Source organism: Portunus trituberculatus, chromosome 27, assembly GCF_017591435.1.
Source record: "Portunus trituberculatus isolate SZX2019 chromosome 27, ASM1759143v1, whole genome shotgun sequence".
NCBI lineage: Eukaryota > Metazoa > Arthropoda > Malacostraca > Decapoda > Portunidae > Portunus > Portunus trituberculatus.
In genome coordinates, this window is record NC_059281.1 from 3019078 (window position 1) to 3045714 (window position 26637).

The following is a 26637-nucleotide window of genomic DNA, read 5'->3' on the forward strand; positions in this document are numbered from 1 at the left end:
ATCTGGTTCAAGTGAAACACAAGCTTTCAAGGGTGTTTTTATGACCAGCTAGATTTCTACACATAATAGGCTCGACCCAGTTCAGGTGACATGGCCTTTTTAAATGTGTGTGTGTGTGTGTGTGTGTGTGTGTGTGCTTACCGTATCAGTGAGTTGATCAGTAATATTAATAATGAGATTTCTAGGTACAAGCACAGATAAGATTATAGAAATAAACTCAAGAATCCACGAATAATCCCACAAGTAAATCAAAGAATAAATTTGTGAATAAGTTACTGAAAAAGAATCAAATAAATTTCCTTTATTAATAAATCTTCCCAAGCGATGTAATGTATAGAATAACTGATCAGTATGAAAAGACCCAATATATTTTTGCATACAAATAGAACGTAATAAACTCACATTCCAAGTAAAATCAAAGTTAAAATAAGAGTCCAGAAGCAGTAACTGGAGAGAAAAATTTTAGTGACTATGTATATAAATATACACTACTATGACACATACAAACATACAAAAAAAATCACCTAGTGGCAACAAAACATAAAAAGAATGAACAAGAATAATAACAATAGCAATAATAACCATGCGAAACTGAATCAGTCAAAAGCAACGAGAAGTGTAGAGCAAAAATTTTTGGTTAGCATCCCATTGACGTCGTGTTGTGAGGTGGGCGGAGAGAAGTGGCAGCACGACCCAGACCGAGACCAGCACTAGTGACGGTCGGGCAGCGCCTCACATATTCACCTTTATCTTTATCACCACCATGGCGCTCATCAGGTCTGCGGCCGCTAGGCTCCTCCAACATCACCAGGTACGGCGACTCTTCCCTCATATGTAGGGAGAGTAAGGAGTATCAGGGAGCTGAAATATAGGAGTAATGAGGGTGAAAAGAAGAAGCAGTAGGATCAGCTGAGCCGGTCCATTACGCAACTCTTGGAAAAGGTTCTTATATTGTTGATCACAACCGACACTTTCACTTCGCTCTTGAAGTGTAAATCTTTGTTTTTTCCTCTTCCCTACATCTGGCTGTGTTGTATTTTTTTTTTTTTTTTTAGCTTATCAGGTCAATTCTGACTGTATGTATGTGTGGTGCGTGATATTTTTAGCTATACGAAAGTAGGTGAAGAGGATTAGGGAGGAAAAGGGAGAGGATGGGATGTGGTGTTCAGGAGCATTAGGTCGAGGTCTTTTCTGCCGGCCGGTGATCGGGTAGCCCGTGAGATGCTCATGCCGGTTGTGATTCTGTAGGCTGTATGATGCTTGTGCTACATTGCTGCAGAGTTATGTATGATTTTTGAAGCCGTGAAATACTTTGGTTGTGAAAAGAAACGGGTTGAAAAAGATTTCGAGCATAACATTGGGTAGTGAGATGGTGTAGGTGTGATTGATCAGACTGTAGTAGGTTTCAGAAGAGAAATGATTGGATGGAATACATTTCAGGATATTTAGACTAGTATGTACATTTTAGAAAGGAAATAATTAGTTTGTAATAGCTATACACTTTAGGGGAAGGATGATTATTGAAATGTATGTTTTAGGAAGATGAATAATAAGTAAATTCATAAGTTGAAATCATTATGCACTTAGAAAGAAGATAGTTTTTTTTTTTTTGCATATTTCAGGTGTTAGTTAATTGATGTGTGATATGTTTCAGATGTAAGATAGTTAAAGATATAAAAGACATGGGTGTAAATGATAGGATTTTAAGATTTTTCACCCTTGAGTTGACTTAACAAAGTCATTTCAGGTCTTATGAGGTTTTGGTAATAAGTAATGCAAACCCTATTGGTGGCTGCTTGAAATTTGAGATGTGAGCGACTTATTTTTTACTCCTTTGGGAAGACGTTCACCTATGCCCACCTGTTGGAGAGACAAAATTCATATGATAGAACTGAAAGTTACTTTCTTGACTCTCATTGTGACACAAGACAATTAATAGCACCAGAAATAATGTATGGTCTTTATACATTTTGCTATTTCTTTCCAGTTCAAGGATTGGATGTGGCTGTAGAACAAGTATAGATGTCTCTAAAGTGATTGGTGATTAGGGAAAAAGGTATACCAAGGTGCAATCAAAGGGTCGAAGCTATTATCTTCATCCACATTTTTCTCACTAAGATGTATAACTCAGACATCATTCATCCATTCTTGTCTAGACTGACCATAAGACATGTGCTATCGCATTATCTTTGTTCTTATCGGAGTTGGGTTTTTCATCAATGTTCATACACAGTGAGACAATTGTGGGTGACTGACCTCGGCTTGGACTGTGGTGGGTGTCATTGCTTGAGTGGCAGGGTATCTTCTCAGGAATTTGATCCACAACAGTTGCTATGCATAACTTATTTTTGCAGTTTCAGATCTCAAGATTTTTACTGTTTCAGAACTTGAGTCTTTCTGTTTAGATAACTTGTACTCTTTCAAAATTTGATTTTCACACTAGATATCTTTATACAGTTTCATAATACAAGCCATTATTGAGGAAGGAGAGAGTGACGTTTGGTTCATGTGAAAGACAGGAAGAGGAGGAGATTGAGGCAAGGGTTCACTCTACAGAGGAATGGGAAGAAATAAGGCTGGAAATGATAGATTACTTCTATTGATAATTCAAGATAAAGGAAGGTGCACCTTTTTGTGTGTTTGAACTAATTCATAATCAGATTACTTGGGCTTTAAGAACGACAGGTAGGCCATACAGCTGCAGGGTTTTATTACATTAGGTTTATCAATGTAGGGCATGGACAAGGAAAATATTTTGGTGTAATGACCTGTGTGTGTGTGTGTGTGTGTGTGTGCGTGCATCTCTTTAATCAGGGTATTAGCATGATAAGTTTTTAGTAAAGTGTAGTTTATTGAATACTTCCTACCTGGCTTGTCTTCATTAACTATGTCTTAACTGGTTGGCTTCTTTAACTATATCTGGGTTACCTGGTTGTTTTCATGGCTGACTGGCGAGTTTGATTCACTACCTGAGTTACTTATCTGGCTTGCTTTGTTTATTAGCAGGCTGTCTTTATTCACTACAGTACCTGGCTTACTCACCTGACTGGCATTCCTTACTTCATGGATTAATTGATCTACTTAGCTTGAGCATGTATTAAGAATGGTTGATTGGTTCTATAAAGAAATAAGGATACTTCTGGTTATATTGTCAAAGCATGTGGTATTATATCTACAGCTAGTATATCTCATTGTATCAAAGTTCATACATCTCTTAAATAATCTTTCACTGGGTGCATTTTAGTAACATGACCTAAATCACATATCAGATGCTATCATCATGGACAAAGCTTGACTGGCATCACATGATTTGCTCCCTTTCTATTGTTTGTCTTTTTAATTAATTTCTACCCTTATTGTTATTTATATTATTCATCATTTTTTTTAACTGCATCTTTATCTTTTTTTATTCTTTTCCCTTTATCCTTTTCTTTTTAATCCTCTTTACACTTATTCTTACCTTCACTACTTTGTTTTCCTTCTTTTTGGATAAAGTTAAGGAAATACAATAATCATTATTTGGGTAACAAGGTGACAAGGAAACATTACCATTGTATAGATGCACCAGATGATACCATTGATTTAAGAGAAGCTACTGTTACATATATCACTACTGTCAACACACAGCCAGAATTTGATTAATCTGTTATATACCTATTGTATTTTGTGTCTTTCCTCCTGACGTGATTGTAAACTAGAAGGAAAGAAATGTCACTTATATTGGAGAGAAGGCTATGAATGTCTTTTTTTGAAGGGGAAGGTAGAGAAAGAGACTACAGAATGAACACAACAAGAGAAAATAATGTTATAATAGAAACAGACAGAATTAAACAAAATCTTACGGGCAAGCAAAGAAAGATAAAACAAGTATAGACAGATAAACAGACAGACAGGCTAACAATTAGGCAACAATAAACTCAGAAAAAACAAACAAATCTAAATAGTACTATCCTTTCCTGTTACACTCTCCCATCTCTCATCTTTCATCCTATCAACCACACACACTTACTCCAGCCCACACTCTCTTTGTCAACCAGCCACCCACCCACCCATACCCGTTTATCTTCTATTATCTAACCAGCACTGGAGGGTTCAAGGCTTTTCCTGCCAGATGTAATGATAAAGCAGGTTATTACACTCATTGAGGCCACAGATTACCTTATCAAAGCCCAGGAATATCTTTGTAGACGGAAAAGAATGGAGCTAGACAGAGGTGTTAGTTTTGGTTGCTAGAGGAATGCATTGTTTGATTTAGAAGTAGAGATGATTTGATTATGGTGAGGAGAGTTTGAGAATAGCAGTGCTGCCGTGGCTGTGGCTGAGGAGATAAGAGTATGCATGTATGATTAGATGATAGAAGTGGAAGCAGAGAGAGAGAGAGAGAGAGAGAGAGAGAGAGGGAGGGGGAGGGAGGGAGGGAGGGAGGGATGATGGGGAGGTGCTAAAGTGACAATGAGGAGTAACATTCATGGATCAATTTTACCTTGACTGATGATAAGTGAATATGTATAATTAAATAGAGGACATAGATGCAAGGTTATTTCCTATTATGCACGTTTATGTACAGATGGAAGAGAGAAAACTGAACTGAATGGGTGGTTATTTTGTTAGTATGCTAGTCTTTATGTTCAGCATTGTAAGTAAGGATGACTTGGGCTATCTGTGTTATGAAAGAGAAGGAGAGTGACATGCACAAATTGGTAATATTATACTAAATTATTAATATTATCAAGTTTAAAAAAAGTCAGTAGAATATATAGATCAATGTTTGAGTTGCTTTGTGTGGGTCAACTGGATATCTGCTGTGCTTTTATTATTTTTTTTTATTTATTCATTTATTTTTGTTTTTTAGATTTTCAGGTCATGTATCAAAAGTAAGAAAGAAGTAGAGGGAAAAATAAAGGTTTGAGGGTTTTGCTTTGAATTGGCGAAAAAAAAAAATAAAGTGCAAAATAGAAGAGGGGGGCATGACTTGAGATGAGGGCATTGGTGGTGGTGGTAGTGGCAGCTACAAGAGGGTGCAAATAGAGGCAATTGAGTGTAATATGAGGGAGGACAGGGGAGAGTAGAGGGTTTTATATGCTTCACTCTGCTAAGCATTTCATTATCCCCACTATTTAACATAATGCACATTGATCTTTATTTTGTAAGGTGGATTCCTTGGTTACACTACAAAGGTCAGTCTTCAGTACTTAGTGATAGCCTAGTTAGTTATGTTGTTATGAGCACATTTCTGTCTTGTCCTCATATTTGCAGCTTCCCTTGAGTATGTCCCTCCATATATTTTGTCCACATCTTGAAATGTATTCTATCGCTTCAAAATGCTTAACATTCTTCACACTGATATTTTCACTGAAAACAAAGACTCATTTTGATAGTATTCTAGTAATATTTTGTTAAGCATTTAAAGGTGAAAGTGTTAGTTAGTTTGAAGATCCTCCTTGAAAATCCAAATGCGTAATGTTCATCCCTACAAATTTCTTATTTATAGAATACCATTGTGTGTGTGTGGGTGCCAGTGATGCTGGGCCCTGAGTGCTCACCTTGGACATTGGATGAGGTGATACCACATAGATAGTGTTGGAGGGTGATTAAATAAGACATATTCACACAAGTCATATCATTTGCCCAGTGTCAGATGATCTTGTATAATCTGATATGTCTTGTGTCCTCTTCTTGTGATTGCCTCAAGGAAGTGGCCATGACAGTATCTTTGTCCTTTCCTTGTAATTTCCTCAAGCAAGTAGCCACAACTGAATTCTCCATATATTTCTCTACATGCCAATTCTCACACTTCATCTCATCCCTTCTCATTACATTTTCTTGGATATTTTTTTTCACATACTCAAAGCATCAAGCTCATTTTTATAAGGACTAGGTAAATTGCTCAAAATCAATTGCTTGACAGTAAACTGCACAAAACCAATTGAAAAAAATTAATTCTCCAATTATCAATTGCTCGAACAGTAAATTGTTTGAAATGCTTTGAAGCACTCACTTTAAGAGTCAGTCTTCCAGATTTATTCCTTATTTATGACTCTGGTCTGACAAATGCTCATATATTAATTTTTGTAACGAAAAGAAGTCTTGATATCTTAGCATATTTTGAGCACTAGTACACTGATGTAACTTTTTAAGACTGTACCTTTGATATTTGGTCAACTGTTTATAATACATGGTGTGAAGTCAGGTAATATTACATTACATTCCTTGTATATGCACTTTTAGCTAACAAAACCAAATAAACATATAAGATATTCCTAAGGGCTCTTAAAGAAAAAATCCCAGTATTCCAGCCATTGACAGTAGTTATTGATTTGAACTTGCCATTGTTAAGGCCATAGAACAAGAATTTCCCATGACTATATCTTGTGCATGTTTTTTTTCTTAATTCCTGTCAAAGCATTTATAAAATTCAAGCAAGTGGCCTATAAGTAATGTATGACACTTTGCTCTTAAAGTTCATCTCTTATTTGAGTTGGCATATATACCTGTACCCAATGTTGTGAAAACATGGATTTCTTGTTGAAAGTGAAATTTTTCCAGTTGAACCTGAAGAAGTACTGGATTATTTTGAAAACAGACGTGGATTGGGCAGCCATATAGATGCAACCGTAGACTTGCTCCTTTGTTTAAACTTGGTATGTGGAATGGTTTCCATAATGTTGGAGAAGGATTGGTGAAAACAGACAATACAATTGAAGGGTGTTACAACAGTTTTGTACACTTTACTTCAGATATTATTATTAAACAACAATTTTCAAGCAATCTGCCTTTCGAGCAATTAATAATTAGAGAATTTATTTTTCAAACAATTTACTTTTGCGCAATGGATTTCGAGCAATTTACCGGATACCCTTTATAAATATCCTTATCTCACTTTCTCCTAGTCCCTCTGCATGACCAAGCAGTCTGAAGGTGTGCTGTTTTGTCCATCTCCATTTTTCTGTATTACTTTCCTTTACAAACTGTTTGAAGGTGGACTGTTTTGACTATTTCCAACTCTGTATTACATCCCTTCACCTCTAGTATTAAACCTATAAAATATCAGTGTTCCCACTATTTGCTAATGAATAAAATAATGTACCTTGTCTCTTTAAAGAAACTTCAACCTTATGCTGCATTCATATCACATTGACATATACATATTATATCAATAACAATATTACACCAATGTGGAGTCCTATTTGCCTCTTCTCTTATGGTTGCATCTTTCATCATGCACTGGAAATATCATAGTCCTTTCCTTCCATGTGATGCATTCACTTGATTTATTTTTTTCCAATGCATGTAGTTTGATACTTACACTGAAAAAACTAATGTACACTATTAGAATCTGAGTTGTAATTTCTGTCCATTTGTTTTTCTATAATTCTCTTCATTTTTTCTTTCTACTCATATATTTATATCATATACCTATTTTTTATTCATTCAGTATGAGTTAACTGATAAGTGTAGAAGATAAGAGCAACCAGGTAGTGCAGATAAGGTTGACTTCTCGCATGCGTAGTAATGTTCTCATCTATGAATGATTGAGAGGAACAAGGAAGAAAGAGAAGTATGAGAACTTGGGGAATTCCAAGGGCTAACACGGAGATCAGGGATGATAATGAATGAGGGAGAGTTAGGGAAGCTCCACAGTGATTCAAATATAAGCATTCTTGACTGTAGGTATAATTGATGGAAGGAAATAAGGTTGATGGTTTGAAGGCTAACATGAAATCAAAGATGATAATGAATGAGAGTGAGAGAGAGAGAGAGAGAGAGAGAAGGAGAGGGGAAAGCTGCGAGTTATGCCACCATATGTTTGTGTTTACTCAAGTGTAATAACTCCAGTGTGACCATGTAACTATGACCAAATTTGAGGTATGGGGGCAAGCTTGTGTTGTGGCATAAAGGATCACACCATGAAAAGACTGTAGTGGTGTTTTGTGAAATGGATGCTAGGGTGGCAGAAGAGTGCTTTAGAACATGAGATTATAAGAAAATAGAGATAGCAAAAGACCAGCTGACCTAAATATACAAGGCAGCTTGTAAAGAAAACCACCATTATTATACATTGATTTATGCAACCTCATCTTGACTCCATCTAATGTCTGTAGTTCCTTACCATTACCCATCAGTCATTTTCAACATTAATATACACATTCATCTTAACACCACTCAATTCTGTACACCAATCTCATTTTTGCTGAGACTTTTCTCATTTATGAAGAGAGTAACAAAGATTACTGGTATGATGGAAGGAGTGAGGTAAGACCAAGAAAGTAAGCACATCTATTTGCAGAAGGTTGTGGTGGTGGGAGAGTACTGGTGTATAATTCTGAAGAAAGTAATGTGGATTATAAGGATGGTGAAAAAGATATGAGGTAGGGCTGAGAAAAGTAAACATGCCTATATATACAAAAGCTTATGGTGTGTATATCATAACATGCATAACTGAGAAAAATATTGTATAGATGAGAAGATAAAGTTGAGGTAGGAGTGAAAAAAGTAAATGTGCCTATTTACGTACTGAAAGTCATGAAGAGTACATATGTATAACTACAAAAAAATACACTGTTGACTTGATGATTAAAGGAAAGATAGGGATGAAAAAAGTAAACATGCTTATATAAAGAAAGTTGCGTAGAAATTATATAGTAATTATGAGGAATGTCATTTTAGACTAGAAAAGATAATAGAAGTGAGGTAGGACAAAAAATAGACATTATAGTATACAAATGGTTGTGATGGTGGTGGAAGAGAGTGTATATAATTAAGAGAAAAACAAGATATACAATAAAAAAGGATGATAAAAGTAAGGTAGAACTGATAAGACAGCTGTGTCAGGGAATCAAAGTGGTCTGAATCACCTGCAATTGATAACTATAGCCTTGAGAAGCAACAGATATAAAAGCTGCTCTTTAACCCTACACACCACACCTTAGAGATGAGAATGGACCTTCTGATTAGATAAATGTCTATCACAACTCGTCATTCAGTTTAAATCCCTTCCCATGCCAAAACAAGCCCTATCTTATTGTCAGGTCCATTTTCGCTGCTTACTGGTGTGTGAAGGTGTAGGTGTGTCCTTGTCTAGGCTCCTCCCTGGGATGGTGAGTGGTGGTGTGGAACAGTGTAGTGTGGTAGAAGTGGGAAGTTGTGGTGCATGCATTGCCTCATTACTTGGCTGAAGACATCTGTGCTTTGAGACTTGGAAATACTATTCATGTGTTCCTGGAAAAAAATATGGTGTGTTTTGTCAGCCTCCATTTTATTTAAGATTTGTTCTGAAACTCAGTGATGGGTTCTAAGTGATATTCAGTGTAAAAAAAAGTATGGGGGCTGATGATGTGTCCTGTGTTGTGATGTAAACGCTTCCTTTATTACCATGACAAAGAACAATGTGAGAGGGACTGCAGTAATGCATTGCACCAGAGATTTCTTGGATTTCAGTGATTCTAGATGATACTTGAAAATCAATAAAGATTTCCACATGTTCAGTCCAGGATAATTAAGAATTCATCACATCACTATATTAGAATAAGTACTAATTTGGTGTCTTCTAGAATAGGTGATTGGTGATTCTAGAATAATATTTAAAAAAACTAAGGATTTCTACATGTTTAGTTCATAAAAATCACTATATCACTGAACTAAACAAGAGTTATGTGATATTTCCACAAGTGACAACACCCTCATGCATTCCAGAAGGCATGTCCCCTCAGTGCCGCAGCGACTGCCATGGCGCGGTCCCAGTACTCCACGGAGAGCACCGACCTACGGGAGGTGATGGCACAGAAGGTCCCCGCCATGCAGGAGAAGGTGAAGGCATTCCGCAAGAGCCACGGTGGCACCAAGGTTGGGGAGATCACTGTGGACATGGTGAGTAAACAAATCTACTGTTTGTGCACTGGTGTTCTTGTCCCATTGAACTCTGCTGTGCTGTTTTTTTTTTTTTTTTTTTTTTTTTTCTGGATGTTTTCTCGGTTCTCTCTCCTTCATATTCTACTGTAATTTTTCTTCTGGTATTCTCAATTTTTTTTTTTCCCCCTCTTTCAAACCCTGCTATATTCTTTCTATCATTCTCTCTCTCTCTCTCTCTCTCTCTCTCTCTCTCTCTCTCTCTCTCTCTCTCTCTCTCTCTCTCTCTCTCTCTCTCTCTCTCTCTCTCTCTCTCTCTCTCTCTCTCTCTCTCTCTCTCTGTTGTGTACTATACTTTTTCTTCTATTTTGTTCCTTCTTGCTGTATTCTTCCTCCTATTATCTTCAACTTTTTCTCTTCTTTTCTACTCTTTGCTGTTGTTTTCTTTGGTTTTGTGTAGTTTTCATCAAGAGTAACCCTGAATATTCTTTTGTACATTTTTTTTTTCTCCCACATGTTAGCATTGTTCCCTGGTGCCATTTTTCTTTCGTCATTCTTCTATGCTCTTCCATCCTTTATTTTCTTCATCTCTGCACTGTTTCCTTTATCGTCACATGTTGTACCATCTTCAGATTTTATTCACATCTGCGCTTAACTCTTTCCATGTTAACACATGTATTCTTGCAACCTGGATAGTATTTATTTACTTATTTATTTATTTATTTATTTATTTATTTATTATTATTTGTTTTTATTTATTTATTTTTTTTGCTGCCTCATCTCTTGTCACTATGGCCATTATTCCCTAGCCAATCATCTCTTTTCACATTCTTAAAGCTCCCTGTATCCCACAGTGCTGATCTATGTGATGTATTTTCTTATTTTTCATACTTAAGATTATCTTGTGGCATTCATATTTCCTGAAGTTTTTTTTTTTTTTTTCCCTCTTACATCCTATAACTTTTACATCAATCCTAATATATTTTTACCCCCTGGCACCAGTATTAATTTGCTTATTTCTATATCTGGCATCTTTCACTGTTTGCATTGCAACACTTTCCATATACAATCCCTTTATTTGTTTATTTCATTATCACTTCATTCCCCCTGATAAACTCTGAATCTTTTATCTTCTCTTGATCACCCTTATTGCCTGCTATTCTCCCTCTCCCATCCTATTTACCTGATGTGTGCCATAGTGTCCTTGTTGGCACTGCTTGACCACTTCTGGCACCTCCCTCATAATGACTTGGCATCCTTCCACAAACACAAACTTGCATACATTTCTGCTTTCCCCCTTCCTTTCTCATCCCTGCTTTCTCACTTGTCTTTCCTTCCTCCATACACTCCGTCTTCTTACTATTTATTCATGCACATATATCATGTCTCATGGTATTCAATTTAATTTTTTCATTATGTTTTGGATGCAAGTCACAAGGCATCATCCCTTTTGTGATGGCAGTATGAGACTATTTCATTAAAGTGGCATTATATGGTCAAAAGCAAGAACAGAACTGCAGAGACTAAAAGGTGTAAGGCATTACCACTTCCTTTGCTGACAATATTGTGTGGAAATTACACTCTGAACCTTCCACCAGACCACTGAATTGATGTCAAGGGTAAGCCAAAGCACTGACTTGAGTAATATGTCTTGTGTTGGCAGCAGGGGCAATGGTAAAATGATAGGTACTCAATTCTATGGGCCAACAAGTGGTTAGAGGGTGTTACAGTAATACTTGTAGGGGTAACAGGTGGTGGTTGTCGGTGCCAGCTAGTCTACTATTTATAGGAATTTTTCTATACTTGTACTCACAGGTGGTTGATGGGGATTGGTGCCAGAGAGGTTAGAAGTGTTGAATGAGGAGTGATTTTTTTTAAGGTGGTGTGTAATGGTTGTAGGTAGCTAGAGGTAGGAATGTGAATGATGATACTTATTGTGAGTAACAAGTGTTGGAAGGTTGAGATGTGAGATGAAAGGTTCCTGTGAATAAGTAAAGGTAGATGAGTAGAGATTGATAGGTGAGTGGCAGAAAGTGTGAGTGTAAGTGGAGAAGTGGAGTGGGAGTGAGCAGCAGTTGGTGTAGTTAGAATGATGATAGAAATAGTAATGAAAGATTGATTTAAAGCTTTTCATCATCAAAATCAAATAGCATTAATGTAAAATATGCAGGAAGCAGTAATGATGACAGTGATAATGATGATAATGAAAGAATGATTGATTGAATGCTTTACATCATTGAAATGAAAATGCTCAATGGAAGAGGTACAAGAAGCAGTAGTGATGAAAGTGAGTGTGTTAAAGTAATGGATGGAGAAGAGAAGACTGTAGAAGTGGTGAGAGAAGGAAGGTTTTTTCACTGATGGTAGTGGGTTTAATGCCTGAATGAGTGATAAGTAAGACAGCTGTGGGTTTTGTCAGGTTATAGTGGTGGGAGCTGAGATGTGAAGTGCTTGGGAGTGATGTGGAGTGATTTTCAATAGCAGTGTTAGTGGGCAATAATGACTTAAATAAAACTGCCTAAATGTTTAACTTTATAATTTTTACTTTCATTGTACTATGATGCACTCTTGCTTTGTTTACTCTCAATGGAAGTTCAAGTTAGGGGTTAAACTTGTCATAATTGATTCGCTTAACAAAATTTTGCTTTACGAAGGGTTTTTTAGGAATGTAACCCTTTGTTAAAGGGGGGTTGCCTGTATTTAGATATTGGTTATTTTAAGTTTGCAATTCTTTATATACTTCCCATTTATCTAGTTTCTCGTCCGCTTTTTTTTTTTTTTTTTTTTTTTTTCTTTCTTTTTTAATGCAAGACAACCTTTTCAGATGTACGGTGGCATGAGGGGCATGAAGGGCCTGGTGACAGAGACCTCTGTGCTGGACCCTGAGGAGGGTATCCGCTTCCGTGGCTACTCTATTCCAGAGTGCCAGAAGCTGCTGCCCACTGCTGAGGGAGGCGAGGAGCCACTGCCTGAGGGTCTTTTCTGGCTCCTTTGCACTGGGGATGTCCCTACTAAGGCCCAGGTGTGTGTGTGTGTGTGTGTGTGTGTTTTTCTCTAGTAATAGGTGTCATTCATTCTGAACTTTTCTTGTGTCTTCTCAGATATCCAGCGTTGTCTTTTGTAACTGCAGGTTTTTAACATCTCCCTTTCTCTGAATCTCATATGTCAAATTTTTTTGTTTTACACATACTCTGTTCACTCAATTTACTTTCTTTACTTTTAATTTTAATGCCATCCTCTTTTTTTTTTTTTCCCACCATACCACCAACTTAGTTTTACTTGATTCACCTCATTCATATTCTGTTTTATGATTTTATTTTTCATTGATAAAATTTGATCAATCCATTATTAATAACCTCCCTTCCCACTCCTTCATTCCAGGTGCAAGCAATCTCCAAGGAGTGGGCAGGCCGTGCTGACCTTCCCCCTCATGTGGTCAACATGCTGAATAACTTCCCCTCTAATCTGCACCCCATGGCCCAGTTCTCTGCAGCCATCACTGCCCTTAACTCTGAGAGCAAGTTCTCCAAGGGCTACTCTGAAGGGGTGCCCAAGTCTAAGTACTGGGAGGTGCGTGTACGCTTGAACTCAGTTAATTTATTGACGCTTGAGATGCAAAGTGATGTATCAACACACACACACACACACACACACACACACACACACACACACACACACACACACACAGGTCAGGTCAGGTCAGAAGTCATTTAGGTGGGCAGCTCGTCAGACTGGGGGGGGGACAGAATCTATTTATTTTATTTTAGGGGGTTAAAAATTTTAGATTACTGTTATTTCTCCAAAACCTTCAGACCCAAATTTACTAGATGGTGTAGTTTATTTTTTGATAATTAAATACCCTTCCCACCAGGAAACCATTTTTAAATGTCTCGTAGGGTTGCATCAAAACAAGACTCAAGCCCTACACAGTACATGGCCAGGCATCAAGAGGGGAAGTGCGCCATTTAGCTCTCTACTTTTTCAGAAATGACGTCCTTACAGGCATAAATTAACACCAGAATTAGAATCAGAGAAGACAATAAGAAACAAACGTATCATTGTGAGACAGCTGTGGGTGATAACTGGACCTTGAACTCTCGCCTCCCTTCCATCACATGTGCAATCTCCCCCTCCAAGACCCTTGCCTCACCCTACACCTCACTGCCATGCTTTTTCACCCTCTCTTTATATCATAAGATTGCTATGATCTTTTTAAACACTGTTTTTCTCACTACCTTCATCATGACAACTATACATCATATAACTCACACAATAATTATAATTATAAAAGATTATTTTGAGACAAAGGTATAAAGCTGGAGCAGACGAGTAATAATTACTTCACAGTATTATTATCTTACTTCAACACACTAATAATGACGCAGAGAATGTCCAGTTCAGTCATAAAACGGATGCTGCTGATGAGTTAATATTTTCTAGAGAAGTGGGGATTTGATGCATTATCATCCTGTCATGCTCCAGGAAGTCACTATTGTATATACAATCATATGTGAAAATTTCATATTGATCAGATGAATACAAATAGCAAAACAAGGGCAAAATTATGAAAAGTCTTTAGGAGCAAATACAGTGGAAACTCGGGACAGGAAACCCCTGCTTAACGAAGGTTCACACAACAAAATTTCGCTACAATGAAGATTTCCTTTTACTACCATCTGCTTGTTTAACAAACACCAAACTAGCTTTAAGAAAATTTTATCCAGGTAATTTTTTCCAAGTTTGAAAGCCCCGCCGTATCACGCAAGCCGACAGGCTTTTGAATACACCAGCACCTCTTGTGGACAAAATGCACACCACTCGCTCCCATAGTTCAAAACAATAACAGCGTCAGCAGCAGCTCGTCTTCCCTCGCTCTACATGCCACCAAAACGCCCTGCAATGTCGCCTAGAGTTGCTAAGAAGACCAGGAAGTCTCTTACTCTCAAAGTAAAGCTGGATATTATTCACAGACACGAGAGGCAAGAAAACTAATAGCATTGCTTCCCACCATGGCTTGACTCCATCTACTGTCTACCATTTTCAAGTTAGCAGACTGTATTCAGAAGGCTGATGATATCATATTTTCCTTGCAAGCTAAAAGAACCACCTGAACTCATGACTATAATGGATAAAATGGAAAGCCTTGTGGAAATGTGGTACATAAGTTTTGTATGCGGTACAATGATGTGCCCTTTGTTTACATTCCACAGGTTGCCAGCTAGCGTATTTCCCGCTCCACTCTACCTCCCTTCATAAATTTAAGATCAACATTATAAAGTTACTTACATACATTAATTAGTGTACATTATAATGATTTACTCTTAAATTAAACTGCTTAAATGTTTAACTTCATAATTTTTACTTTCATTAAACTTTTCACTGTATTATGATGCACTCTTGCTTTGTTTACTCTCTATGGAAGTTCAGTCAGGGGTCAAATTTGTTACAATTGGTTCGCTTAACGAATGTTTTTTTAGGAACGTAACCCCTTCGTTAAGCGGGGGTTGCCTGTACTTGAATGTCTTTATAGTCAAACTATTCAATACTCGAACACAATAGTTCAGCTTGTTACTTGAAAAAATACCTGGTAGTCAAAAGTCCACACACATGATTGTAAAGGAAGATTTCTTGTCCTCTCCTTCCTCTCCCATCCCTGTTTGTTGTGCTGCTGTGGTCGTCAAAATAACATACTGCTTTCTGTCTATAGTTTTTCATTTAGAAACTTACAATAGCACCAAAGGCTTATTTAGTGGTGAAAATATATGATAATCAAATGGCTGCACATATGATTGTAAACAAAGCACTGGCCTTTCCCTTCCCGCCACTGCCATTATCCCATTCTGATACCACTAATACCAGTATTCCAATAAACTAGATCCCTAGTCTCGCAGTTATGAGAAAAACAACATTATTCTGCCTCCTACCTGTAGTTTTTAATTTAGAAACTTATAATGACACCAAAGAGGATTATTAGTGGTAAAAATAAGGAATCTAGTGAGTGCAAGTGTGGAGTGAGCGACATCCCTCCACTAGTGGGTTCATAGGAATCACACAAGGAGAAAAGTTACCAGACATTTTCATGAATGGTGACTCTTCTCGGACAATCTTCCTCCTCCTTCCTACCCTTCTCCCCTCCTCTTCTATGTTATCTCCATCACCAGCCTTCATGTACAGTATGTACAAATAAATACAGTAATATCTCACTAAGTCGGATCCCAAATACTCAGATTTCGTACATACCCGGATGAATTTGGCCCAAAAATATTTTTTTATATCTAAAATCCATAAAATAAAGAGGAAATTTATACGTAAATGTTAAGTAGAACATCTTGTTTTCACTTAAAACACATTAAAAAACCATAAAACAAACAATAGGAAATGTAAAATAGCCAAAATAATTTTTTGAAATAATAGTTTTTTTTATGGGGGAAACCGTAAAAAAGACGCCACAACTTGCTCTCGAGTTCGGACTTGGGTTTGTTTACATCCAGTCATCCACTCACTGCCAGAACACTCACTGGCTCCTGCAATCTCTACTGGAATTTGTCTCAGAAAGTGATGATAATAGGGAAAGCACCCAGTATAAGAAAGCAGGGTTAGAAAGAAAACGAGTGCAGTATGGGAGATCGGAAAAACTTGAAGCTGTAATGAAGTGGCATTGGCAACAGGTGGGCGTTAGGGTTGCTGTTCGAGGGATTGAGATTAAGAATGCTGCAAAAAGATTAAGTACACCCTCTACTGCAACTAATTGCAGTAGAGGGTGTAAAATGAATGACAGTGAAGTAAGGTACAAAAAAATTAAAAATAAAAATGGTAAAAAGGGTAAAACTGGGTCATTATCGCACATAGTCGGACAAATACCTTACTCGGACTGGTTTTCCCCCTTAAGGTCCGACTAATTCAGCTTTTACTGTACAGGCAACCCCCGCTTAAAGGGGGGTTTACACTTGGCAATTTTCGGGAGGCAATACTGCCGAAACGTGTTGCCGATAGCATTTTGGGTCTCGGTCTGAGACTGGGAGCGCTTCTCGCAGCTAGCCAACCTTGTTGGTCTTGTATTGCCGCTATTGCCGACTCGCAGCAATATAAACAAACGTGTTGGCACCCAGAGAAACATCCCTGATGAATGCAGACAACTTTATTTGGAGTCGAGAGGCCAAGGTGGCCTTGCTAGAGCAAGTGAGGGAGGTGAAACATTTGTGGGACCCACAAGACGAGGTTTACAATAAGCATAGTCTTCGAAAATATGCTTTCCAGAGAGTGGCCGATTCAGTGAAGGAGATGTGTATCCCCCTTCATGATAAGAGGAGTCACAAGCTGTAGCAGCTCTTGATACTGTTCCTTTGGAAGGCATATCCATTGTCGCAGGGTCTCGGAGTCTTTCAGGCAAAGTTCGGCCAGAGTTTTCCGTCTTTTCAGCCACGAGCGCATCCACAGACGTTTCCTTTTTCCTGCCATCGTCAATTCATGTAAAAAAAAACCAGCCATCGCTGCCTCTTCATCGCTGAAGGAAGAATCGGGACCAAAAAAGTTCTTGCGGAGAGCCATCTTGTTGGTTTGTTTACGTCCTGCCAGCTGATGCTCTCGGCAACATCTCCCAGTAGTGAGAACGTACTTGCTCCCGAGAGCATCCAGCTGGAATTGTCGGCAGCACATTTCGGCAATATTGCCTCCCGAAAATTGCCAAGTGTAAATCCCCCCTTAACGAAGGGGTTACATTCCTAAAAACACTTCGTTAAGCGAAACTCGTTAAGCGAACCGATTATAACAAGTTTAACCCCTGACTTGAACTTCTATTTAGAGTAAGCAAAGCGAGAGTGCATCATAGTACAGTGAAAGGTTTAATGAAAGTAAAAATTATGAAGTTAACATTTAGGCAGTTTAATCTAAGTCATTATAATGTACACAAATGTATGTATGTATGTAACTTTATTATGTTGATGAAGGGAGGGAGAGTGAAACGGGAAAGACTCTAACCGGCAACCTGTGGAATGTAAACAAAGGGCGCATCATTGTACCGCATACAAAACTAGTGTACCACATTTCCACAATTGGCTTTCCATTTTATCCATTGTAGAGTCACGAGTTCAGGTTGTTCTTTTAGCTTGCAAGGAAGATACAGTCTCACCAGCCTTCTTAATAGTCTGGTGACTTGAAAATAGTTGAGACAGTAGATGGAGTCAAGATGGTGGTGAGCAATGCTATAGTTTTGTCGCCTCTCTCATGTCTGTGAATAATATTCAGCTTCACTTCGAGAGTAAGAGACTTCCTGGTCTTCTTAGGAACTCTAGGCCACATTGCAGGGCGTTTTGGTGGCAAGTTGAGCGAGTGAAGACGAGCTGCTGCTGACGCTCTCATGGGAGTGAGTGGTGCGTGTGTTGTCCATGAGAGGCTTGATCTTGATCTTGATCTTGATTCTACAGGTGTCCCAGGATTTCTCCTGAGGCAGGCCTTAGTATTGGCGGCTCCTGGTGTATTCAAAAGCTTGTCGGCTTGCGTGGTACGGCGGGGCTTTCAAACTTGAAAAAAAATACCTGGATAAAACTTCGTTAAAGTGAGTTTGGTGTTCGTTAAACGAGCAGGTGGTAGTAAAGTGAAACCTTCGTTGTAGCAAAATTTTGTTGTGTGAACCTTCATTAAACGGGGGTTGCCTGTATTATAAAAAGAATCGCATTGAAATTTTTGTAAACTTAAGGCTTTGCTAAGATTAGAACTAATTACCAGATTTATAAGTATCGACATTAGAATTTTTTGATACTTGAACAGCCATTTGGAATTAATTAAGTTTGAGTGTTGAGTCTCCATTGTATCTCAGTGTTTTTTTTACACTTCAAAAATTTTCATCAAACCAGTATAAACTTTGATCGACTTTTGTTTGGTGTAATTTTTAACTACAATTAAAATGCTATTGTTTGTTCTAATTAGATTTTTGATAATGACAATAGAAAACGAGATACAGGGAAGGAAAAAAACTTTTGAAAAAAGAAAAAAAAAACCTGGACGGGCAGTTCAACACGGACTTTAGTCCCATGGTCGATCAGAGTCCAACTTATCATGAAATCCGAGTTATTGGGATCCAAGTTATGGAGGTTCAACAGTATACAGTATTAATCATTATGCATGAAAGTAAAACAGTGGAACCATGTGCGCTTTGGGGACCGTGGGCTCCCCAAGCACACTGGTTCAAATTCTGGCCAAGATCTGAGTGTAGGAAGGGCTTACACTTGGGTTAACCGTTCATTAACGGATAGGCTTTAAAATAGGAGGTACTACACAAAATACCTCCTCTAAACCCGTAATTCCTGTGAAAATCCTACACTGAAGTGGTGGCTCATCGTCAGGCCATGGGCACCAAACTAAAGCGGTGCCTCAGTGATAACGGACACGTCAGGATTGTCTGTTACTACAAATTGTCCATTATTGAGAGCGGTTTGCCCTGGAGACCCTTAAACAATCTGTTTCCTTCTTTTGGTAGTTTAGTCTTAATAATGCAAAAATTCATTTTGATAATCTAATCTGTCTCATTTTATCCTCAATGTTTATATAAGAGTTCATTATTATATATGAAGAGTACAGTGATGAAAATTTGTCTTACCAAGAATAGATGAACTAGAGATGTAGCTTCCCGTCTGGTGTAATGGTTTATTCCTATGTGGTCCAGTGGCATCCTTAACGAGTATTTAATGACTGCCTGAAGGACATTGCTAAGGTGACAAAGGGGAGGAAGACGAGGGATTGTCAGAGTATTAATTCCACACTATTGCCTTCTCTCCATAGATCAGACTTGTCTTCTTTCTCTAGCGCTGCTCTGCCTCTTTACTCTATCTGTCTTTCTTTCTCTCCCTGTGTTTTCTATATAAATTGGTGTGTTTCTAAGATTACTTACAAAATCCTTCTAATTATTGTTCTACATCACCGTTGAGGTAAATACAGTGGAGACTCAATACTTGAACTTAATTTGTTCCAAATGGCTGTTTGTGTATTAAAAAGTTTGACTATTGATACCTATGAATCAGGTAATTCGTTCTAACCATTGCCAAACCTAAGTTTAGAAAAAAACTTCAATGTAAATATTTTTATGATACTGATTTGTATTTACCATAAGTGAAGGCTGGTGATGGATAATGCAGAAGAGAACAGGAGAATGGTGGGGAAAAAATCATCAAAGAGTCGGAGGTAGTATGAGAATTAAGATCACGATGCAGCAACCAAACCTTCTCACAGATTATGTACTCTGACAAAGAATCACCAACCATTTACCTTTTGCTTACCCACACATGACAAAGAATCATCAACCATTTACCTTTTGCTTACCCACACAATCAACAATTTCTCCATCACTTCCACTGCTGCAGGTTACTTAAATTGCTTTTTCACATTAATTGCTACATCAGCTCCATTAAAGACCTCCTTCTTCAGTATTGTGGCTAATGCAGATTTAGCCATACAGTACTCGCTGCAAGATTGGTTTTTCTTCCTCCTTTCTCATATTTATCAATAACCTTTTTCCTTTTGAAAGTCATCACTGCATTCTTTCTTTTAGGTTTATTCTCACCACTAACAAGCCTCTAAGCTTGTAAATGGGGGAAAGAAAAAAAAACTCCAGAGAGAAAGCACAGGACAATGTTATTCTTACAACCGCGGAGGATCAACCGGCTGTGGTTGCCTGGTAGGGAGGGTGGGGCGCTTGGGGTAGTGAGAAGGGAAAGACCCTTTGTTTACAGCCACGTGGATGGACGTTCGACTAACAGGTATTTTTTTTTAGTATTGAGTCGAACTTTTGCGTTCAACTATTTAGACGTTCGAGTATTGAGTCTCCACTGTATTAAGTCGTGTTCTCTATAGAAAAGTGTTCCCCCATCCTAAACGTGGCATCTTAGCAGGGAAGTGCAGCTCTGCCGAGTGCCTGATACTTTGCAGGCTCCCACTTTGTGCAGTCTTACTATAGAGGATTGCCCTGCTGCAAACTCGCCATACAGCCATCTTCACAGCCAATCTAAGGCAGTAATCTGCAACAAGAATTTTCTCTCTCTCTCTCTCTCTCTCTCTCTCTCTCTCTCTCTCTCTCTCTCTCTCTCTCTCTCTCTCTCTCTCTCTCTCTCTCTCTCTCTCTCTCTCTCTCTCTCTCTCTCTCTCTGCAGTGTCATTATCCTAGCTTGCCCAACAACATTCAAACAGAAATGCGTAACTATAGTTTGTCCGTTTTGATTATCTCAGAGCAAACCGTGTGTTCGGTTGGCAGCCCTGCCTTACCTCTGCTCTCGCTCAGCCCTGCTGAGACGCAGATTGTGTCGTTACTGAGTAAAGTGAATAAATATAAATGTTTGTGTCGTTACTGAGTAAAGTGAATAAATATAAATGTTTGTTAATGAATCTGCGTCTCAGCGGGGCTGAGCGAGAGCAGAGGTGAGGCAGGGCTGCCAACCAAACACACGGTTTGCTCTGAGATAATCAAAACAGACAGACTATAGCATTTCACTTTGGCAGGCTGTGGGTCCAACAAGCCTGGAACCACAAATCACCACAAATGTCACTTAAGTGTCACCACTCTCCACCTTATTTCAGTTTTATAAATCATGGGCAGATAAAACAAGTTACAAAGGACTCCAGTATGCCTTTTTTGGCTTGTTTATCATTTCATGTATGTACAAGTCCATGTGGCCACTCATGAACTGGATTCATGGGAAAAAACTGTCATGACGGTCCCCCCAAAATTGGTTAGTGTCTGCCCAGTCTGTTACTGAGCAAAATTTGTTACTGTGAGGTCCATTATTGCGAGGCACCACTGTACTTTGTGTGCCCATAACTCTCATTGTCCACTATTAAGTAGATATCCAAAGAGGTGCAGCACTAATGATAGTGACAAGAAAAGTATATAAAAAGAAAAAAAAACTAAACAGTGTAGTGTTGAAAGAGATTAACTGGGAGAAGCAGCATCATGGCATCTGAACTAAGTATATTTTGTTCTGCAGTTGTGCTTTGAGGACTCCATGGACCTGATTGCCAAGCTGCCCACCGTTGCTGCCACCATCTACCGTAACCTTTACCGTGACGGCACTAGCATTGGCGCCATTGACCCTGCCAAGGACTGGTCAGCCAACTTCACTGCCATGCTTGGCTATGACGATCCTCAGTTCACTGAGCTGATGAGGCTCTACCTCACCATCCACAGGTGGGAACATACAGTGCTGATGGTCTGTCTGATGACTGATTGGTTGTGTGGCATAGTGCTTGTCTGGCTGTCTTGAAATTGTGTTCTGTCCTTGATCTTGCCATTTTATCAGCAATTTATAATTATTTATTTATTTATTTATTTTTTATGGTATGGCCTATAGCACCTGTAGGTAGACTTAAAGAGTATGGGAAGTGCTGTTCAGCTTTCACCCATTAGTGGTGCAGGCAATTTTATTTATAGTGGTACCCATATTGGGGCCCATATCACCAATCAAGTACATCTTTGGTGCAACCACATAGAACTTGGGTATCATGGTGACATGTAGGTAACTTTAAACCACTCAACAAATGGCAAAGTTACAAGGCGGTACATGGTGGGATTCGAACCTACGTGTGTACATCTGCCCAATCCCATGCTCACCACCTTAGAATTACACCATAATCCCTTTATGCCACCACATTGTGTGTGTTTATTTGTGTATGTACTAATTTCTTGTCTCCATAGTGACCATGAGGGAGGCAATGTGTCTGCCCACACCACCCATCTGGTAGGATCTGCCCTCTCAGACCCTTACCTGTCCTTCGCTGCCGGCATGAATGGTCTTGCGGGGCCACTCCATGGTCTGGCTAATCAGGAGGTAGGCTATGGCAGTTCTTTCCTGTATGCATGGTGACAGTTAAGAAAATATTAGAGCAGATAACTAGTGCTTAAAATATACCATCATTGCTGTTATGATTCCTTCTTTGCTGTGCTCTTTTGGCTGCTTTTATATTCTAAAGTCTTCTAGCAAAATTTTCATCTCATCATAATAATAATAATAATAATAAACAGTTTATTCATGTTGCAGTATATGTGTATACTGAAAATATATATACAGTAGGCTGGAGGAGGCGTAACATTTCACTAGGGAAAAGGGAAAACTATTGAAACTATTATCTCTTGATTGCTTGCACCATGGTGGGAATCACACTGAGGCAGTATTGGTCTGTGTGTGGCACTTTAAGGACTTGCCATTCCTATGTTGGTTTAGTGTTACTCTATTTATTAGTATTTATTAGTATTTGTTTTCATTTATTTTGTTGAGATTAATGGAACCTGATTGTCAGATTCCATTCTACAACTAGAAAATTAAGTTTCCTAAAATCATCACTAATTATGGAATTTTTTTTAAACATCTGAGTACATACCACTGTCCTCCAGGTGCTGCTGTGGGTGACCAAGCTACGTGCTGAAACTGGGGATGACGTGACAGAAGACCAACTTAAGGAGTTCATCTGGAAGACCCTCAAGTCTGGCCAGGTGGTACCAGGCTATGGCCATGCTGTGCTGCGCAAGACCGACCCACGTTACACCTGCCAGCGTGAGTTTGCCCTCAAGCACCTGCCTGATGACAAGCTCTTCAAGGTGAGTGACTCCAGTTGTGCCAGCTTGAAGGGCACATTCGCCTGGCTGCAGGGACTTTGAGTTGGAATAGAAGGGTGGGGAGAAAAGTATCAGGTGTGAATGATACAGGACAAAAGTTTGAGTTCTGCTTGTGTGAAAGATTTTGAGTTTTGCAAAGTCACACAACTGTTGTTGAGGTGGTGGTGCAGGTGATTGAAAGCTTTTATCTCAGTCTGGCTTCTTCAGAGAGAATGTCTACTGTAGCATCTAGGCCATGTATAAAGATCCCATTCAAAATTGTTTTATTGTGTGGAAAGATCTTAAATTAAAAGTTAAGTAACTAATAAAATAGTTTTCTCCAAGACAGAATAATTGTACCTACGACTAATCCTGTATATTGGTAAAGAAGGCTGACCCTTGTATAGATGAAAAAACTGGTTTCATATTGATATGACTGCTAAAATCAGGTTTAATAGTAAAGGTGTTGAGGAAGGTGATTGCTGAAATTTAGTTTTTATGTTTTTCAAGTGATGGTGGAAAACTTTGTATGGTAGTGATATAGTTTACTGAAAGAAGTGATCGTTTATTAAGACTGATGTTTGTGTTTGTTGCAGTTGGTGGCCAAGCTGTACAACGTGGTGCCTGGAATCCTGACTGAGCTGGGCAAGGTGGCCAATCCCTGGCCCAATGTGGATGCCCATTCTGGTGTTCTGCTGCAGTACTATGGCATGACTGAGATGAACTACTACACTGTGCTGTTTGGTGTGTCCCGTGCCCTGGGTGTCCTCTCCTCCCTGGTGTGGGACCGTGCCCTTGGCCTGCCCATTGAGCGACCAAAGTCCATGAGCACTGAGGGTCTCCAGAAACTAGTGGGTGCCTCTGCTGCCAAGGCTGCCTAGTGACCTTGATGTTGGGCTGCTTGAGTCTCTTTGTTGGCTGAGGGAGTTCAGAAAATAGTGCATCTTCCACATCAATCAGATTTTTCTGAGAGATACTTGTATCACACTGTTAAGCAATATGATACTAAATCCCAGTGAAGTAATGGTGATTGGCAATTTTTTGAGTGAATTTCTTAAATTGAAATATAATCAGGGACATTGGTTACTTCCAGCTTCAAAGTATATTTAAAACAAAACTGCTGCTTAGTCTTGCTGAAAGTTGAAAAAAAAAGTACACTAATCATTTTTACATATTTTTGTGTGCAAGATTTGAGATGTATTTTGAGAAACTATATTTTATAACATTTATAATTGTGTGCAAGAATGACAGTTCCTTGGAGGGCGTGCAGCTGCCACACCAAGGGAGGGACGCACTATGCGTTTCTACAATGCCGGAAAGAAAGAGTCAGGTGCAAAGCTCAATATGCAAGTCGGGGGAAATTGTATCACGTTAAGGCTTCTAATTTATTTTCACTAAAGTAAGCTCGACGAATTCCTACGTCTGCAGTTTGTTTGGTGCCTGACAGGGCCTCCAGGGGCTCTCTGGGCATGACCTTTGTGCTGGTTTTACTCTGTTGTTGTCAGTTTAGTTGAGGAGAGTTGTGAACCATTGTTTGAGGTAGCTGTAGACCACCAGATGGCAGGGACTGTAGCAAAAGTCACCTACCCACCAAGACTGATGTATGAAATTGTTGTTCAATGAGTGCCAAGTGCCACTACAGTGCACTTGCTCCTGGGTAGCTCCAAGCTGTAAATACATGTATATTACTATAGCCGGCACTTATTAAATGTTTACTGTAAGGAGTACAAACCAGTAAAGTGTGTTTTAGTAAACCTAGACTTTAGTATTCCTAAGATAGCTGGATTCAATGATATCATGAGCTGAGGTGTTAAAAAAATGTACTTGTGGACATGTACAGTATCAGGTAAGATATGTTTCCCTAGAAAGTGTATAGTAGACACGTGTGGACAGGAGGAACAGGAAACTTTCTACCTTGGCCACCCCTTAAGTTATGCAAAAAAAAAAAAAAAAAAAAATGTACTGAGCACATCTAGGTTCAAAGGTGTGTGCCTTTGAAAATGTAAAGGTGGGTCACGTGTCAATATACGACTGAAATTGCAAGGTGCTAGAAGCATTGACTGAGCCCTTATAGTCTGAACATGTTCTCACACAGTGACTGGGAAGTATCGGCTGATTGGCGGGAAGTAAATGTAAACAAATGGCTACCCAACAAGAGATGTCTTCCTGGTGACAATGACAATTGTGATCATATTAAAACATCACAAGTATTCAATCCTCATCAACACCACCCTGCATAGAGGGAAGCAGTCATTGGAGAGTGGCAGCTATCTCATCAAACGCGGATTTGCATAAGAATTTTTTTGCAGTAGAATTAACTTTTAGGGTCCTAGATGTGCTCTTTTTCCCTCAACTCCAAAAATTATCTTCTTAACATCAGCACCACATTTTCAAACCTTTCTCCGTGACGTCACAAAGTAAAAGTTGCAAATCGACTAAAGACCAACATGTGGTCTTGTTTTGAGACTTTATATCAGTCGCTCGGCACCGATATTCAGTCAAACTCTGACTAGCAATTTCAGTTGCATATTGACATGTGTGAACCGCCTTAAGGTACAGTGGAGTGTATGGTCAGAAGTAAAAGGAAATATTTCAACATGCCACCATTTGGGAAATATCAAAATTATAAATGATACGCCTTGAGTATGGAAATAGTCTGATGAAGGCTGAAGTGGAAGGTGGATGGGAATGACGAAAGGCGAGCTCGCACGTGTCAATTTGCGACTGGAAAACCAGTCGCAAAACAAGTCTTGTTCAGTCGATTTGCGACTTTGTTTACGTTGTGACGTCACGGAAAAGGTTTGAAAATGTGGTGTCGATGTAGAGAAGAAGATTTTAGAGTTGGTAAGGGAAATATAGCACATCTAGGACCCTAAAAATTAATTCTACAGCAAAAAAAAAAAAAAAAAAAAAACATGCAAATTGGCGTTCGATGAGATTGCTGCCACTTTGTGATGACTGCTTCCTTCCATGCACGGTGTAGTTGGAAGTGAAGATTGAATACTTGTGATGATTTAATTTGATCACAATCGTCATTGTCGCCAGAGGAAGACATCTCTTGTTGAGTAGTTGTTTGTTTACATTTACTTCCCGCCAACTAGCTGATACTTCCCAGTCGCTATGTGTGAACGTGTTTCACGACTAGAAGGGCAGTCGATACTTATAGCGACTTGCAATTTCAGTCGCATATTGACATTTGTGAACCCACCTTAAAG

The 26637-nt window shown here is 38.8% G+C and overlaps 1 protein-coding gene and 1 long non-coding RNA gene across 4 annotated transcripts; both read left to right on the forward strand.

The window, feature by feature from the left end:
* Positions 1–655: 655 nt before the first annotated feature.
* Positions 656–25176, forward strand: LOC123509848 (probable citrate synthase 1, mitochondrial). Of its 3 annotated transcripts, none has more exons than XM_045264425.1 (8): positions 656–811; positions 9694–9867; positions 12671–12868; positions 13228–13416; positions 21819–22018; positions 22526–22658; positions 23222–23425; positions 24019–25176. In XM_045264425.1, the coding sequence occupies exons 1-8, from the start codon at positions 764–766 to the stop codon at positions 24301–24303; spliced, it is 1431 nt and encodes a 476-aa protein (XP_045120360.1). In that variant the 5' UTR covers positions 656–763; the 3' UTR covers positions 24304–25176. The 3 variants fall into 3 exon arrangements, with proteins under 3 accessions (XP_045120360.1, XP_045120361.1, XP_045120359.1); XM_045264426.1 differs by having other exon boundaries at positions 659–811; positions 9697–9867; XM_045264424.1 differs by lacking the exon at positions 656–811 and adding an exon at positions 8983–9098.
* Positions 822–3920, forward strand: LOC123509849. The gene is made up of 2 exons (XR_006676300.1): positions 822–1285; positions 1988–3920. It is a non-coding gene; the product is annotated as an uncharacterized LOC123509849 (long non-coding RNA).
* Positions 25177–26637: the final 1461 nt, after the last annotated feature.